The 18470-nt window shown below is 39.3% G+C and overlaps 1 protein-coding gene across 3 annotated transcripts in view; it reads left to right on the forward strand.

The window, feature by feature from the left end:
- Nucleotides 1–18470, forward strand: part of SAV1 (salvador family WW domain containing protein 1) — a 35916-nt gene that overhangs the window by 4809 nt on the left and 12637 nt on the right. For all 3 annotated transcript variants that reach the window (XM_060175000.1, XM_060174999.1, XM_007536033.3), the window contains exons 3-4: nt 10995–11265; nt 14214–14357. In XM_060175000.1, coding sequence (XP_060030983.1) covers nt 10995–11265; nt 14214–14357 — 415 coding nt within the window. The remainder of the gene's footprint in view (nt 1–10994; nt 11266–14213; nt 14358–18470) is intronic.

An 18470-nucleotide genomic window follows, 5' to 3' on the forward strand; every position in this document is an offset into this window, starting at 1 on the left:
ACTAAAGTGAGTATAGTTGAGTGCCTTTTACTTTTGAAGAATTAGATTAAAGGATTAAGACATTTTCAAACTTTGGTTTTATTTTTACTATAATATTGTATACATTTAAATCTTAGAAACAGCTTACTAATTCAGACTATTATTTACCCAAATAGAGTAATACCAGATTATTATAGGAAATCTGTAAAATGCAGAAAAATAACGTATCCATCTGAACCATAAAGTTTTAATATTTTAATTATATTATTATTTTTGCTACCAGTATTATCACTCAGTGCCTGCATGATGAATCCACTGCTTCTGTCAGCCATACTCTTTCTCCCCTGCACCACCTTCTTTCATTTGATACGACAGAGAGAAATTGAGAGAAGGAGATAGAAATAGAGAAAGAGACACCTGCAGCATTCCTTAACCATATCTAAAGTTTTCCCCATCTTTTATGTGGGAACTGGGGGCTTGAACCTGGGACCTTGTACATGGTAATATGTGTGCTCAACTGGGTGTACCATTGTCTGACCCTGTTAATCTTTAGTCTATGCCAGATTTATTTATTTATTTATTTGCCTCCAGGGTTATTGATGGGGCTCGGTGCCAGCACTGCGAATCCACTGCTCCAGGAGGCTATTTTTTCCCCATTTTTTTGCCCTTGTTGCTGCCCTTGTTTTGATGGTTATGGTTATTGTTATTGTTATAGCTGTTGTTAGATAGGACAAAGAGAAATCGAGAGAGGAGGGGAAGCCCTCACCAGATTTTTTTTTACATGGTTGTAAGTAACATTATACAGTTTTATATTCATATATATATATATATTTACATATGTATATATGTGTATATATATATATATTTATTTATTTATCTTTTGCCACCTGAGTTTGCTGGGGCTTTATGCCTGCACAACGAATGCACTCCTCCTGATTGCCATTTTTATCTTTTTTCTTTATTTGATAGGACAGAGAGAAATTCAGAGAACAGGGAGATAGGGAGAGAGACAGAGAGACACTGCTTATGATACCTCCTCCCCGAAGATGGAGAGCAGGGGCTCGAACTCGGGTCTTAGTGCATGGTAATAATGTGTGCTTAACCAGATGTGTCACTGCCTGGTCCCCTTGAATGAGTTTCTTTTAAAGAAACATTAAGTTAGTAACAAGAGACAGAATGCTGGTATATTTGGTGCTGGGGATTTAACCCAGGACCTCATGTTTTCAAGTGGGGTACCCTGCCTGAATGGTTTTTTTAAATTTTTATTTATAAAATGGAAATATTGACAAGACTAGGTTAGGAGGGGTACAGTTCCCACCACCAGAACTCCGTATCCCATCCCCTCCCTTGATAGCTTTCCTATTCTTTATCCCTCTGGGAGCATGGACCCAGGATCATTATGGGATACAGAAGGTTGAAGGTCTGGCTTCTGTAATTGCTTCTCCGCTGAACATGGGCATTGACAGGTCGATCCATACTCCCAGCCTGTCTCTCTCTTTCCCTAATAGGGGAGGGGTCTGGGGAGGTGGGGCAGTGCTCTGGTTAAAATAAAAATAAATTAAGCACAATCCTTAGATGTGCAACTTCAGTGTATAGATTATTTGATAAGCTGAAATCAATCAAAGTAGTTGTAACCTTAAGGGAAACCTTTACCTAGAAGGATGCAAATGAGGGTTTTTACTCAGCATTAGATGATTACTAGAAATAAGTTTGTAAAACAAGATTTGAACTGGGTATTATTAATTCTTTACACCTATGTACTTAAGCTAAGGCAGAAAATTATATATATACACATATACCTCATATTTTATTCAGTTTCAGCCCAAAGTACCACATTGCATTTGTCATGTTTATTTAGTTTTCTTTGGTTAATGACAGTTTCTTAAATCTCTCTCACTACCAACAGGATTAATCCTGAGGCTTGGTGACTGCACAACTCTACCACTCCTGGTGGTCATTTTTATTTATTTTTTTATTGATATAGATAGAGTGACAGAGGGAAGGAGAGACACCATTAGTTCTGCTCCATTACTCATGAAGTTTTTTCACCCCTGAAGATGGGATTAGGACCTTGCACCCAGGTGATTGTGCACGGTAATGTGTGCCTTCTACCAGTTGTGCTACCGCCTAGTCCTGACTTTTCTTGTTTTTCATGACTTCAACATTTTTTTTTGGAATGGTTGTCATTTGTTTTGATTTCTCTCTTTTTTTTCCTTTTTTTAAAATATTATTCCCTTTTTGTTGCCCTTGTTTTTATTTTTGTAGTTATTATTATTGTTGTTATTGATGTCATTGTTGTTGGATTGGACAGAGAGAAATGGAGAGAGATGGGGAGGACAGAGAGGGAGTGAGAAAGATAGACACCTGCAGACCTGCTTCACTCCTTGTGAAGCGAATCCCTGGCAGGTGGGGAACCGGTGCTTGAACCAGGATTCTTATGCTGGTCCTTTTGCTTCGCACCACGTGCGCTTAACCTGCTGCGCTACTGCCTGACTCCCTCTCTTTTTTTTTTTAAAAAAAAACCAGAGCTCACTCCTAACTATTGATGATGTTAGGGATCAAACCTGGAATCTCTTGAATGCAAATCCTGGCACTGTGGCTGTACTATCTCTATAGCTTTTAGTTTACATTTTTCTCATCATTAGATTGAGCTGATTAATTTTTGGAAAGAAAGATAAATAAATTTTTGGAAGGAGCCCACAGAAGTGAAGTCTCCTCGTTCAATCATATAACTGTATAGTATTACTAGTGCTGTTGACTATCATCTCTTAAAGATTTTTTTTTTAATTTTTATTTATAAAAAGGAAACACTGACAAAAACCATAGGATAATAGGGGTACAACTTCACACAATTCCCACCACCAGAATTTCATATCCCCTCCCCTCCCTTGATAGCTTTTCTATTCTTCGTCCCTCTGGGAGTGTGGACCCCAGTATGGGGTGCAGAAGGTGGAAGGTCTGGACTCTGTAATTGCTTCTCCACTAAACAAGGGCATAGGTTGATCCATACTCCCAGCCTGTCTCTCTTTCCCTAGTGGGGCAGGGCTCTGGGGAATCGGAGCTCCAGGACACATTGGTGGGGTTGTCTGTCCAGGGAAGTCTTGTTGGTATCATGCTAGCATCTGGAACCTGGTGGCTGAAAAGAGAGTTAATTTATAAAGCCAAACATGTTGACTAATCATAAACCTAAAGGCTGTAATAGTTCAGATGAAGAGTTGGGGGGCCCTCCATTTTGTAGATAGCTAGTAGGCATATTTTAGTTATATTCCAAAGGGACTATGACTATACTAGTTTTTTTTTTTTTTCCCCTAAGCCTAAAATCTAATATGCAGGTGGATCTAAGTTATTGTCTGGGAAGATGATGTCATGGCTGGAAATAGACCAGAAAGCTGGATCAGGGAAGAGAGTAGCTCCCAAATATGGGAAAGATGTATAAATATTTTTGACTGTAAACTCCATTGATGTGATCTGGGGCCCATATTCAGCTTAGGAGCCTATGTGACCTCTGCATCCCTGTAGATTCAAGCTCACATTCTGTGCTCATGAGTAGGAACATTCCAAGCTACCCTGGTGGCTGAAAAAAGAGTTAACATGTAAAGCAGAACAAATTGTTGACTAATCATGAACCTAAAGGCTGGAATATTGCATATGAAGATTTGGGGTCTCCGTTTTGAAGATAGCTATTAGGCCTATTTTAGGTATATTCCAAAGGGCCCATGACTATACTAGTTTTTTCCTGAGCATGAGCTCTGATATGCAAGTGGATCTAAGTTACTGTCTGGGGAGATGATGTCATGGCTGGAAAAAGGACCAGAAAGCTGGATCAGAGAAAAGAGTAGCTCTCAAATATGGGAAAGGTGTATAAATATTGGTCCTATAGGGGGCCTATAAAGGGCTCCATTATGTTGTTGCAGATGGAGATGACCAGTGACAGTGGAGACAGGGATCTGTTAAAGGTCTAGGCCCATCATGTCTGTGTGGGAATCCCAGGACTGCCTGACTAGGGCCCCAGGTGATGGGGTGGCCTGGTAGTAGCTAAAGAGTTATCATTGAAGTATGCCAGTCTCTTGCCCTTATTCAGCTTTTGTAGTCCTTATTTTGTTGGACAAGGTTAGCTTTGGAATGATTGAGGGACACATAATAGGAGGTAGGTGAGGAGGGTATCTAGGTCTAAGTAGGAACTATTTCAATTAGGTACTTTAAGGTGTCTTTTTAGGTCTTTCAACCTTCTTGCTTCATTTATTGACTCACTGCAAACTATTGTGCACTTTTGCTTTAAGGTATATATTTTCCCCTAACTTATGGGTACATGTACATATATCCCATCTCATGGGCACTGGTCTGTATGTAGGATTTGAGGCTTTGTTAAAAAGTGCACCACCTGAAATGGAATTAAGGAGTCCTCTGAGCTAGGAAAGGTTTCACCAGAGTAATGAAGCTGAAGGGTTGGCATTCCATGACTGATGATGACTCATGAATTTTAACATTTATGTCAACTTCCTAACTACATTTTTTCTTAGTTTGTGTCTTAGCTAGAATATATTCTCATGGTTGTTGCATATACTATCAACTAAAATATAATTTCACTACTGGTTATTTGTCTTAATAAGGTACATGCAGGAATGAAGAAATTAAAAGAGGGTACATGCAGGGAGTGTCAGAAAGTATAATAAAGTTAATTTCTCTGAAGTCAAATTAAGAAATGCTAAATACTAAAATGCTGTGAATTTACACAGAACTAGGTGAAATTATATGAATGTTTTAGCTTGTTTAAGAAGCTTTATGTTTCTGCATTTTAACAATTCTGATAGCAGCTTAGTGGATAGTACAAGCCATCTGTTCTTTTGTTTGCCTTAAAAAAGACTGGTACAAATTTTTATATAAGGCTAGAAGAGATAACGTAATGGTTATGCACAGAGACTTTATGCCTGAAGCTCCAAAGTTCCTGGTTCAGTCCCCAGTACCTCCGTAAACCAGAGCTGAGCAGTGCCTTGGTTAAAAAAAAAAAATAAAGTCTATATGAGAAGTTCTGTTGAATTATGTAAGACTCTTCTGGAAGTCTCTTACCCTGATACTTATTTGTATGGTCAGATTATCTTCATTTACTTCAATAAGAATAACATTGTAATAGATTTCTTTTAAGTGAGACATTGAGCAAATTTGTATAAATATAAAGCAAGACCACTCTGTCCACTATTTTTTTATTTTTTTATTTTCCCTTTTTGTTGCCCTTGTTTGTCATTGTTGTAGTTTTATTGTTGTTGATGTTGTCGTTGTTGGATAGGACAGAGAAATGGAGAGAGGAGGGGAAGAAAAAGGGGGAGAGAAAGATAGGCACCTGCAGACCTGCTTCACTGCCTGTGAAGCGACTCCCCTGCAGGTGGGAGCCGGGGGCTCAAACCGGGATCCTTACACCAGTCCTTGTGCTTTGTGCCACGTGCGCTTAACCCACTGTGCTACTGCCGCCTCTCTTTTTTTTCCAAATGAGTATTTTTCACAGATATTACTATAAACATTTAACATTTAAATTCAAATTGGGCTAGGCAGTGGGCACCTGGTAGAATATAGGTGTTAAAGTGTTCAAGGATCTAGGTTCAAGCCCCAACCCCATCAATGGCTTTAAATTTGAATCCAGTAGTCAACATTTAGCTCATTTTAAAAAATGACTCTTGGGTTCTCAATTTTTAGCAGTTATAAAAGGTTGCTGAGGGGACCAGTTAGGTTCAAGGCACCAGCCCCATATTCAAGGGGGAAACTTCACAAGCAGTGGAATGGCAGGTAGCTCTTTCTTTGTGTCTTGCTTTCCTTCTCTCTTTCCCTTGATAATAAAAAGGTCCACCAGGAATGGTGGAGTAGTATAGGCCCCAAGTCCTAGTGATAACATTGGTGGGGGGTAAAAAATGGATGCCAAGGCCAAAAAGTTTGAGAAATGCTTGTGTAATAGTTGACTTATTTTAAAAATAATTGAGGGGTCTGGTGGTCACTCAACCAGGGCCTTCTGAACCCTGACCTTTTCACCTGGTAGTGTGTGTACATGTGCAAGGATTAGGGTCCCCACTTGTAGGACAGATGCTTCAGAAGTGGTGAAGCAATGCTGTAGGTATTTTTCCTTCATTTTTTTTCTCTCTCTTTCCATTTTTCTTTGTCCCTCACATTTTATTTAAAGTGTGTGTGTGTGTGTGTGTAACCTAAGACTTCTTCAATTGTGAAATGAGTCTTGCCAATTTGATATGTTTCAAGGAAAGACATATGCAAATGGGCAAGGAACAGAAAGAGAAAAGCAATAGCTATTAAAAGAAGTGATGTTCCCCATGTTCCGGATACTTAGATACACAGAGAAGATTAGTAACACAAGATCACTCCCTGCATTTGCTACCTTTTTCCTTCCTATATATACAGTGGGAAGGGTTGGAATTTAGTAGGTTACCTCTTTCATTATGTTATTTATTTATTATCATTATTTTTTTATCAGAGCACTGCTCAGCTCTGGCTTATGGTGGTGTGGGGGATTGAACCTGCGACTGTGGAGCCTCAGGTGTGAGAGTCTGTGCATAACCATTATGCTATCTACCCCATCCCTTTTTTTAAAGTATATTTTTATTATTGAATTGAGACAGAAATTGAAGGAGGTGGGGCGATAGAGAGGGAGAGAGACAGAGAGACACCTGCAGCCCTGCTTCAACACTCATGAAGCTTTCCCCCTGAAGGAAAGCTTCATGAGTGCAGGAGAATATGAGCAGGAGATTATGAGCACTTAACCATATGCGCAACCACCTGGCCCCTTCTTTCATTGTCTTTAAGGAGGCTGTTTTACAACTCTGTAGAGCCACAAATTACCTTGTAGAAAATTGACAGTATTGTAACTAATTCCCATCCCTAGAAACTCACAGTCTGTCTGGCAGAGTCTGGATTGGCTTCCCTCAGCCTCTGTATAAAAAGCCAATTTTGGGGCAGGGATAGATGGCATAATGGTTATGCAGAGACTTTCATGCCTGAGGTCCCAAAGTCCCAGGTTCAATCCCCCTCACCACCATAAGCCAGAGCTGAGCAGTGCTCTGGTATAATAAAATAATAAAATAAAATACAAAAAATAAAGCCAATTTTGCATCTTTAAACAAACTCATGTTTGCATACTCTTTGGATATTCCTTTGAACCACTTGTAATTTTCTGATTCTATCATTAATGAATGACCTAAATAAAATTGTGTCTTTATATAAAGCGTGTGTGTGTGTGTCGGGAACAGTGGAGTCATCCAGGAGTAAGCCCCAGAAATAGCCCTAGTGGAAAAAGAAACAAATTGGTCTCATTTAGGATTTGAAAAACTGTTTTTCCCTTTAATATTTTAGACCTAAATATAATTTAGGCTTGATTACTTGTAGTATCCATTTGATGTCAGTCATAGTTGTGTACTATTGTAGGTTTCTTTTATAGTTCTTGGAAGTTGAAGGTGTTCAGACTGGCCTCTCTAACATGAGTCACTGGCATGTGGATTATTTTAAACTTTTTCTCAGTTAAGTTTCTAGAAAAATTAGTTATTACCAGAATTTTTTTTTTTTGCCTCCAAAGTTATTGCTGGGGCTCTGTGCCTGCACCACGAATCCACTGATCCTGGAGGCCATTTTTCCCCCTTTTGTTGCCCTTGTTGTTTTATCATTGTTGTGGTTATTATTATTGTTGTTGCTGCTGTCATTGCTGTTGGATAGGACAGAGAGAAATCGTGAGAGGAAGGGAGATAGAGAAGAGAAGAGAAAGATAGACACCTGCAAACCTGCTTCATGGCTTGTGAAGCGACTCCCCTACAGGTGGGGAGCTGGGGGCTTGAACTGGGATTCTTACTCCGGTTCTTGTGCTTTGTGCCATGTGCACTTAACCCACTGCGCTACCGCCCGACTCCCCAGAAATAAATTTTTATGGCTTGTCTTTATGACAGAGCAAATCTCTATTTACAGAATATCTGTTCTTGTTGTCATGTGGATTCCCCTTTGCCCTAATTATTGCTTTAGGGCCTTATCCCATTTCTTGGCTTGACATGGTATACAAGCTCTCTTACTGTATTTAACTGTCTTGTCTGTGTGGGCACATTAAAATTTTCTCATTTTCAGCGGGGAAGCAATTACAGAAGCCAGACCTTCCACCTTCTGCACCCCATAATGACCCTTGGTCCACACTCGAAGAGGGATAAAGAATAGGAAAGGGAGGAGGTGGAATAAGGAGTTTAGGTGGTGGGAATTGTGTGGAGTTGTACCTTCTTATCCTATGGTTTTTGTCCGTGTTTCCTTTTTATAAATAAAAATTAATTTTTTTTCTCATATTAATCTGTCTTGTGTCAATTTACTTAAGCCAGCTGAAATAATCTTAAATTTATCCTTATTAAATTATTTTTGACCAGGCTTATATTTTATCACTTTTAGTGTTTGTTTGCATTTGCTTCATGTACTTTAAGTTATTCTTTTTAAGTTTTTATTTTAAGATTTTATTTATTTAAGAAAGATAGGAGAGAGAGAAGAAACCAGACAGTACTCTGAATACTCTGGTATTCTGTGCTGCCAGGGATTGAACTCAAGACCTCATGCTTGGGAGTTCAGTGTTGGGCGGTAGCGCAGTTGGTTAAGCACAGGTGGCGCAAAGCACAAGGACCGGCATAAGGATCCCCGTTCGAGCCCCCGGCTCTCCACCTGCAGAGGAGTCACTTCACAAGCGGTGAAGCAGGTCTGCAGGTGTCTATCTTTCTCTCCCCCTCTCTATCTTCCCCTCCTCTCCATTTCACTCTGTCCTGTCCAACAACAACGACATCAATAACAACAATAACTACAACAACAATAAAAAAACAAAAACAAGGGCAACAAAAGGGAAAATAAATATAAAAAAATATTTTTAAAAAAGTACTGAATCTGCTGCACAATCTCGCAGACCACTCTTTTTAAGTTTTTCTAAAATCACTTGTATTAAATGTTACTTGTGTAGCTTCCTTTATGATTTCTTTATTAAACATTTTCATAATTTACATTTATTGGTAAGATGTATGTTTGATCTCATTTCTATTATTTTTCTCATACTTTAAAAAAATGAAGATTTATTTATTTGTGAATGAGAGAGAGGAGGAGAGAGAAAACCAAACCATCACTCTGGCATATACTATGTTGAGAATCAAACTTGGAACCTCATGGTTGAATGTCCAGTGGTTTATCCACTGTGCCATCCCCCTGGCTGCTTATTTTGTATTTATAAAAAACAAGTCATTAGCTTATTGTCTGACTCCTGTGGTACTTAGAAAGGGTAATGTTTTTGTTCTTCCTTAACCTGTAGAATTATAGTATACCCATAGCACTCGTGGAATCTAACATAAGTTCACAAAAATTTGTTTTTTATTAAATATTTTATTTATGAATAAGAGAGAGAGCAAGGAAAAAAAGAAACAACCAGACATCACTCTGGTATATGCATTGCAGGGGATTGAATTCAGCGACCTCATGCTTGAGAGTCCAATATTGTTACAAATATGTGGGATGGGGTGAGGTGGGGGAGGTCTTGGTGGGTGGGAAGGAGAAAAATGTGTGTGTATGAATACACACACACACACACACACACACATAAAGTTTATAGTTTTGTTTTACTTTTAGATATATGACCCACATTGAGTTTGTTTTTATAAAAGGTAGGGGGGTGTAGGTTGTGATAATATTTTTGCATGTGAATATTCATTTATTCTCACACCATCTGTTGAAACAGTTATCCTGTCTCCATTAAATTGCCTTTTCATCTTTGTAAAAAAATCAGTTGACCAATTTGTGAGTATACATCTGGAATCTCTGTTCTGTGTCTTTTGATAGCACCAAAATATTTTGATTACTGTATCTTTATAATAATAAATCTTAAATTGAGTAGTGTGGGGGAGTCGGGTGGTAGTGCAGTGGGTTAAGTGCAGGTGGCGCAAAGCGCAAGGACAGGCATAAGGATCCCGGTTCAAACCCCCAGCTCCCCACCTGCAAGGGAGTCACTTCACAAGCGGTGAAGCAGGTCTGCAGGTGTCTTTCTCTCCCCTCCCCCCACTCTGTCTTCCCCTCCTCTCACCATTTCTCTCTGTCCTTTCCAACAATGATGACATCAATAACAACAACAATAATAACTACAACAATAAAACAACAAGGGCAACAAAAGGGAGTAAATAAATAAATGTTTTTTAAAAATTGAGTAGTGTGAGTCCTCTAACTTAATCTTTCAAAAACTGTATTGGCTTCTCTATATACATTTCTATATACATTTTAGATTATGCTTGCTATGTCTATCTGTAGCTATAAAAAAATTCCTACTGGAAGTTTTACTTGGATTAATTAATTAATTTTTATTTGGATTGCTTTAATAATTGCAGGAAAACTGTCATAACTCTGTTGAATCTACCAGTCCATTTGACATGTTAGGACTTCTTTCAACATTGTTTCATAGTTTAGGCATACAGATCCTGTTTGCACTCTGTTGGATTTCTGTGTTGATATTTTTGGAGCTGTTATAAACAATATGGTTTGTTTCTAGTTGTTTTTAGTATATAGGTATTTAATTGATTTTTTTTTGTATGTTGACCTTAAGCCCTACTACCTTAATAAGTCCTATGACAGATTATTTAAGAAAGTTTAAATTGAGAATAGTTTTACAACTTTATGTATTTTTAGATGAAATAGTAAAAGCTTGTATCTTGACTGGGGTGAGATAGGCTTTTCTCACTTTTCCTCCACAATATGCATACTTCTATAACTTTGTAAATAGTTAACTGTTTGCATGGTCTCATTATGGAGGTTTCAGGCAATAATCTCTTAACTTCAAAGAGGAAGTCTTATTTCTCCGTCTTTTTAAAAATAAATAATAGTAATGCTGTGTAATTTTATGCCAAATTTAACTGGTATTAACATAGTTGTGAATTTTAACAGGAATTTAATTATGATGGTTAATTTTGCAACTTTGTTCAGGTGGCATTTTTTTTTAGCTTTGATAATTGTTTTATATATCTCTCTCCCCTCAGGTATTGGGAGAATTGCTGCTACATCTTTAGGAAATTTAACTAACCATGGTTCTGAAGATCTACCCCTTCCTCCTGGTTGGTCTGTGGACTGGACGATGAGAGGGAGAAAATATTATATAGATCATAATACAAATACAACTCATTGGAGCCATCCTCTTGAGAGAGAAGGACTTCCTCCAGGATGGGAACGAGTTGAATCATCAGAATTTGGAACCTATTATGTAGATCACACAAATAAGAAAGCTCAATATAGGCACCCTTGTGCTCCTAGGTAAAGTATTCTTTTCAACTTTTTGTTTAAAAGCTTTCCCTCTGCAGGTGGGGCCAGGGCCTTGAACCAGATCCTTGTGCATTGTAAGGTGTGCTGAAACCAGGTGCGTTTTGGACTGTTTTGATAGATGCTGAGATTATTATAGGATCTCATCTGTACTATAAGACTGTTGAGCCAGTTGACACATGTGACTTTTATTCGTATTTGGAATGTAATAACTCCAAATTGAGATGAATTATAAATGTAAAATAAACACTAGGTATTAAAATACATAAAAGGCCAGTTTTATCTTAGGAAATTTTAAATAAGTTAAATTGACTATGTTGAACTTAAGAACTGAGTCATATCTACCCGGGTGAGCATACATATTACTATGTATGTGCAGGAACCTTGATTCAAGTCTCACTCCCCACCTGCAGTGGGGAAGCTTCATAAGTGGTGAATCAATTCTGCAGGTCTTTTTCTATTTCCCCCTCCCCTTTCAAGTTTTCTCTGTCCTGTCTAATAAATAAATGAAAAAAAAGGCAGCAGAAACTAAGTCCCAACAATAACCCTTGGCAATAAAAAACAGAGCCATAATGGGTGTGACCTGGGTGGTAGTACAGTGAATAAAGCATTAGACTCTCCAACATGAGGTCCCAAGTTCGATCATATGTACCAAAGTGATGCTCTGGTTCTCTCTCATGAATCAATGAATAAATTTTAAATAAAAGAATAATGAGTAAAATAAATCAGCAAATTGATAGATGTTATTTTGTATCATGTAACATACTACAGATCTTTGGTTATAGCTGATACTTTTGTTTTTGAACTACTAAAATCATATGAAAGTATATTCTAATGGGAGCCGGGCGGTAGCGCAGCAGGTTAAGTGCACGAGGCGCAAAGCCCATGGACTGGCATAAGGATCCCAGTTCAAGCCTCCGGCTCCCCACCTGCAGGGGGGTTGCTTCATGGGCTGTGAAGCAAGTCTGCAGGTGTCTATGTTTCTCTCCCTCTCTCTGTCTTCCCATACTCTCTAGATTTCTCTCTGTCCTATCCAACAACAACGACACTGATAACAACAATAATAATAACAAAGATAAACAACAAAGGCAACAAAAGGAAAAAAATAGCCTCCACAGGAGCAGTGGATTTGTAGTGCAGGCACCAAGCCCCAACAATAACCCTGGAGGCAAAAAAATATATATATATTCTTTTTTAAAAATATTTATTCCCTTTTGTTGCCTTTATTATTTTATTGTTGTAGTTATTATTGATGTCATTGTTGTTGGATAGGACAGACAGAAGTGGAGAGAGAAGGGGGAGAGGAAGATAGACACCTGCAGCTTGTGAAGCAACTCCTCTGCAGGTGGGGAGCCGGAGGCTCAAATTGGGATCCTTACACTGGCCTTTGCGCTTTATGCCACCTGCACTTAACCCACTGTGCTACTGCCGGACTCCCAGAAAAATATATTCTAATATCATTAAAAATGCTGTTGTCATTACTTTTATCAATTTACATATGTTGATTTAGTAACTTAATCCTTAAAAATTAGCGTTTGTTTTTTTCAATAACTCCATTTAGTGGCAGTTGTTATTTGTTGGACAACTAAGTTGTCATCCTTTCAAAAGAACTGTCCATACCTGTGTTGTGAACCGAGCTGGGCCAGTATTGAGAAACTCACATTCTAAACCTATCTATTATAAATTTACAGGTTTTTACTGGAATGTATGGTTCTAGTTCTAAGCTTCTGTATAAAGATTCCAACTTAGCTATAACTTTTCTGTAGTCTCCTTTGACATTGTCCTTGGAAAGAATAAACACTAGCTAAAAGAAAATTTTTAAAAAATATTTATTCCCTTTTGTTGCCCTTTTTGTTTTTTTGTTGTTGTTTCTGTTGTTGTTATTGATGATGCCGTTGATGGATAGGACAGAGAGAAATGGAGAGAGAGAGAGGGAGAGAAAGATAGACACCTGCAGACCTGCTTCACCGCTTGTGAAGCGAATCCCCTGCAGGTGGGGAGCCGGGGGCTCAAACTGGGGTCCTTACGCCAGTCCATGCACTTTTCGTCACATGTGCTACCACCCTACTCCCAAGAAAACTTTTTTTATTGCTGGAGCTCGGTGCCTGCACTACGAATCCACTGCTCCTGGAGGCTTTTTTTTTTTCCTTTTGTTGCCCTTGTTGTTATTGCTGTCATTGTTGTTGGATAGGACAGATAAATTGAGAGAGGAAGGGAAGACAGGGGGAGAGAAAGATAGATTCCTGCAGACCTGCTTCACTGCTTGTGAAGTGATCCCTCTGCAGGTGGGGAGCAAGGGGCTTGAACTGGGGTCCTTAGGCCGGTCTGTACGCTTTGTGCCATGTGCTTAACCCATTGCGCTACTGCCCAGCCCCCAAGAAAACTTTTAAATGTGTAAATGTTTATCTTAGGTTTAAACCCATTACTATAGCATACTTAGTTTCTAAGTAAAAATAGATTTGCTCCCCAGTATTTCAATAATAAAGACAGCTTCCCCAGTAGGGAAAGAGAAAGACAGGCTAGGAGCATGGATCGACCTGTTAACATCCCCCCTGTTCAGCAGGGAAGCATTACAGAAGCCAGACCTTCAACCTTTTGCATCCCACAATGACCTTGGGTCCATACTCCCAGAGGGTTAACGAATAGGAAAGTTATCAGGGGAGGGGATGGGATACAGAGTTCTGGTAGTGAGAATTGTGTGAAGTTGTATCCTATGGTTTAGTCAGTGTTTCCCTTTTATAAATAAATTTTTTTTTTTAATTTAAAAAGGGGGATAATGATGACTAGCTAAAAAAATAATAATAAAGACATCTTCATTTTTAAATGGTAGAAGGAACTCAGTTTGGGCATGGGCACATTAAAAATACTTAAATATAATTAACTTCTTATAATTTCTTGTTTAGATCTAGGCCTTTATCCTAATGACTATCTGTTCTTCATAGTGTACCTCGATATGATCAGCCTCCCCCCGTCACATACCAGCCACAGCAAACTGAAAGAAATCAGTCCCTTCTGGTACCAGCAAATCCATACCATACAGCAGAAATACCTGATTGGCTTCAGGTTTATGCTCGAGCCCCTGTGAAGTAAGTGGATTTGTTGTATAAGTATCATTTAAGGTGCATTGAGCTCCTGGGCTGCTTAAGACATATAGTACCAAGTTTTTCGCTTAACAATATTGGGTTTCTAAATTGTATTTTATATGAAGAAAGGATATGTAACTTACAGAGTTTGAAAATCAAATGTAAGGTCTGTAATTATTCACTTTTACTTTTTGTGCTATAAGGGATACAATAAAAAGTAATAAGACAGCCTGTGACAAAAGGACCCAGGTAAGTCTTAAGTCCATGAGTAAAACAAAGCCAAGCATGAGGGTGTTGAGGAAGTAGTACAGCACAGTTGTTTCAAGTTCTGGAATAAGATGATCTGACTTCATTGATAATTTTTACCTGTGTAATTCTGAGCAGGTTGATTAACTTAATTTTGTCTTCAGTAAATGGAGAATACTAGTATAGGAATACCACAAAGATATGGATTTGGCTCTTAACTACTACAATAAAGAAAGCCACACAAATGTGATTGTTTTCCAGCTTATCTAAATATTGTTTACAGGTGTGAAAATGAGCATGCACTGCTGGAAAAAATGGTGCAATAAACTTGATTGATGCAGAGTTGTCACACATCTTTAATTCACAAAAATCCCCATATCTGGGGAGTCGGGAGGTAGCGCAGCGGGTTAAGCGCACGTGGCGCAAAGCGCAAGGGCTGACAAAGGATCCCGGTTTGAGCCCCCAGCTCCCCACCTGCAGGGGAGTCACTTCACAGGCGGTGAAGCGGGTCTGCAGGTGTCTGTCTTTCTCTCCCCTTCCCTGTCTTCCCCTCCTTTTTCCATTTCTCTCTGTCCTGTCCAACAACAACAGCGATGACAATAACAGCTACAACAAGCACAGCAACAAGTGCAACAAAGGGGGAAAAAATGGCCTCCAGGAGCAGTGGATTCGGGGTGCAGGCACTGAGCCCCAGCAATAACCCTGGAGGCAAAAAAAAAAAATCCCCATATCTGCAAAGTATAGTGAAGCAAAGTCCAATACAATGAGGTGTGTGGGCTAGGGAGATAGCAAAGTAGTATGCAACAGGTTTTCATGCCTGAGGCTTAGAAGTCACAGGTTTAGTCCTTGGCACTACCATAAGTCAGAGCTGAGCAATACTTGGGTATAAGAAGGAAGAAAAGTGTGTGTGTATGTGTGTGGGGGGGGTATGCTTGTAGTATCTATGCTTAAGGTAATTAAGAATTAAGGGGAGGAAAACCCATAAATTAATGCAGCTACAGTATTTTTCACAGCACCTTATACATGGAGGTTTTTGTAGAAAGTATAAGTATAGAATAGTAGTTGAGATGATTCCTGGGACCAAGGAGATAGCTCACCTGTTGAGTGTATACTTAATCATTCAGGAAACTCAATTTTGTGTATCTTGGCCACCACATGATATAACACCTTTCTAAAGGAAAGTCCCATAGGTGATATTGTAGTGAATCTAATTCTCTCTTCTTTTTTCTGTCACCTCTTATCTGGGAAAGAACCCCCCCCCCCCAGAAGTGATAGACTCATGCTGGTACAAAGAAAGCCCTAGGGGGAGAAGAAAAGAAAAATCACCCTGAAAAGAATCTTAAGTTTATCATTTCTGCCTCTATCCTCTGCATCCTGAATAGCCTTGGGCATATTACTGAACTTAAGTCTGTATCTCTCCTTTACTGAAACAAGAAAAATATTTCACCTGCATTAGTTTCATGAATCATAAAAATGATCATGCTTGCCAGCAAAATAGCTCACTTGTATAGCGTGCCATTTTGACATGTGTACAACCCAGGTTCAAGCCTTGCCCCCATTGATTTCCAGGAAACTTCAATGCTGTGGTCTCTTTCACATTCTCTCTCTGTCTCTTAAAAAGAAAAAAAAGAGGGAGTTGGGCTGTAGTGCAGCGGGCTAAGTGCAGGTGGTGCAAAGCACAAAGACCGGCATAAGGATCCCGGTTCGAACCCCGGCTCCCCACCTGCAGGGGAGTCGATTCACAGGCGGTGAAGCAGGTCTTCAGGTGTCTATCTTTCTCTCCTCCTCTCTGTCTTCCCCTCCCTCTCTCCATTTCTCTCTGTCCTATCCAACAACGACAACAACAATAATAACTACAACAATAAAACAACAAGGGCAACAAAAGGGAATAAATAAATAAAATAAATATAAAAAAAAGAAAAAGAAAAATCATGCATTTGCCTCATCTGTGAAAAGTCTACTCAGACCAGTAACCTAGTGAAAGAAGATCAAAGTATCAGGTGAAGCTCTAGTACTGCAGTATCTCTCCCTGTTTCCTCTGCCTCTTTCTAGCTATCTGGAATTTTTTTTTATCTTTTTTTTTTTAAGTTTTTTTTAAATATTTTATTTATTTATTCCCTTTTGTTGCCCTTGTTGTTTTATTGTTGTAGTTATTGTTGTTGTCGTTGTTGGATAGGACAGAGAGAAATGGAGAGAGGAGGGGAAGACAGAGAGGAGGAGAGAAAGATAGACACCTGCAGACCTGCTTCACCGCCTGTGAAGCGACTCCCATGCAGGTGGGGAGCCGGGGTTCGAACCGGGATCCTTATGCCGGTCCTTGTGCTTTGCGCCACCTGCGCTTAACCCGCTGCGCTACAGCCCGACTTCCAGCTATCTGGAATTTTACAAAATTAAAAAGTTGATCTAGGAGCAGTGGAGCATGTATAAGACCCTGGTGCTGCAAAAATGAGATGAAAGATGAGTAATAGTCTATATGAAGTGCCATGATTTCATTAAAGGAGGTGTTTGAAAGTAAATGGTTACTGATTATCCAGAGCTGCTTATGTACCTCACTGTGCTAAACTTTCACCTCATAGAATCTTTTCCAAGCCCAGTTAACAGGTTTAAAAAGAAAGAAATCTTATCTCAGCTGAGATCAAACAGCTACAGAGTGGCATATTTCAAACCTTTGTTTCTAACTTCAAAAATTATGCTGTTAGTTTTTTTCATGAATACTTTGAGAGGAGGTGGTGGCTCAGCAGTAGAGCATCTGCTTAACATACAGGAGGCCTGAGGTTCATTCCTTGGTACTGTATTCGCAGCAACAAAGACAAAACAAGTGCAGCTCCATGGATAATGGAGCTGTGTTTTGATCTCTCCCTCCTATCTACTTGCTCTCATAAAAAGACATAATAGGGGGCTGGGCGGTAGTAATAGGGGGCTGGGTGGTATATCACATAAAGGATATGTCTGATTTGACCATGATTCTACTTCTACTAATTTAGGCTGATTGATAGTCTCATAGTTACTATGAATTATTTATTTATTTACTTATTTTTAAATCCTTTTTTTGCCCTTGTTGTTTTACTGTTGTAGTTATTATTGTTGTTGTTATTGATGTCGTCGTCTTTGGGTAGGACAGAGAGAAATAGAGGAGGGAAGACAGAAATGGGGAGAGAAAGATAGACACTTGCAGACCTGCTTCACCGCCTATGAAGTGACTCCCCTGCAGGTGGGGAGCCCGGGGCTCGAACCAGGATCCTTATGCCAGTCCTTGTACTTTGTGCCACCTGTGCTTAACCTGCTGTGCTACAACCTGACTCCCTATTTTATTTTATTTTATTTTATTTTATTTGCCTCCAGAGTTATTGCTGGGGCTCAGTGCCTGTACCACAAACCCACTGCTCCTGGAGGTCACTTTCCCCCTTTTTGCCCTTTTTGTTCATCATTGTTGTTGCTATTATTGTTGTTGTTGTTGTTGGATGGGACAGAGAGAAGTCGAGGGAGGAAGGGAAGACAGAGAGGGGGAGAGAAAGATAGACACCTGCAGACCTGCTTCACCACTTGCAGAGTGACCCCCCTGGAGATGGGGAATCAGGGCTCGAACCGAGATCCTTAACGCTCGTCCTTGTACTTCGCGCCATATGCGCTTAACTCGCCTCACTACCATCTGGCCCCCTATTCCTATCTTTTAAAATTTTATTTATTTTAAGGTCTATTGTGTCAGATATGAGCAAAGCTATTCCTGCCTTTTTTTTTTTTTTGAGTCTATGTCTTGTTGAGTTAGGTGGGATTCCTGCAGACAACAGATGATTGGGTTGTGTCTTCTGATCCATCTTCCTACTCTGTGTCTTTTAACAGGTGAATTCAGGCCATTGACATTTATTGATA

This window comes from Erinaceus europaeus, chromosome 16 (genome assembly GCF_950295315.1).
Source record: "Erinaceus europaeus chromosome 16, mEriEur2.1, whole genome shotgun sequence".
NCBI lineage: Eukaryota > Metazoa > Chordata > Mammalia > Eulipotyphla > Erinaceidae > Erinaceus > Erinaceus europaeus.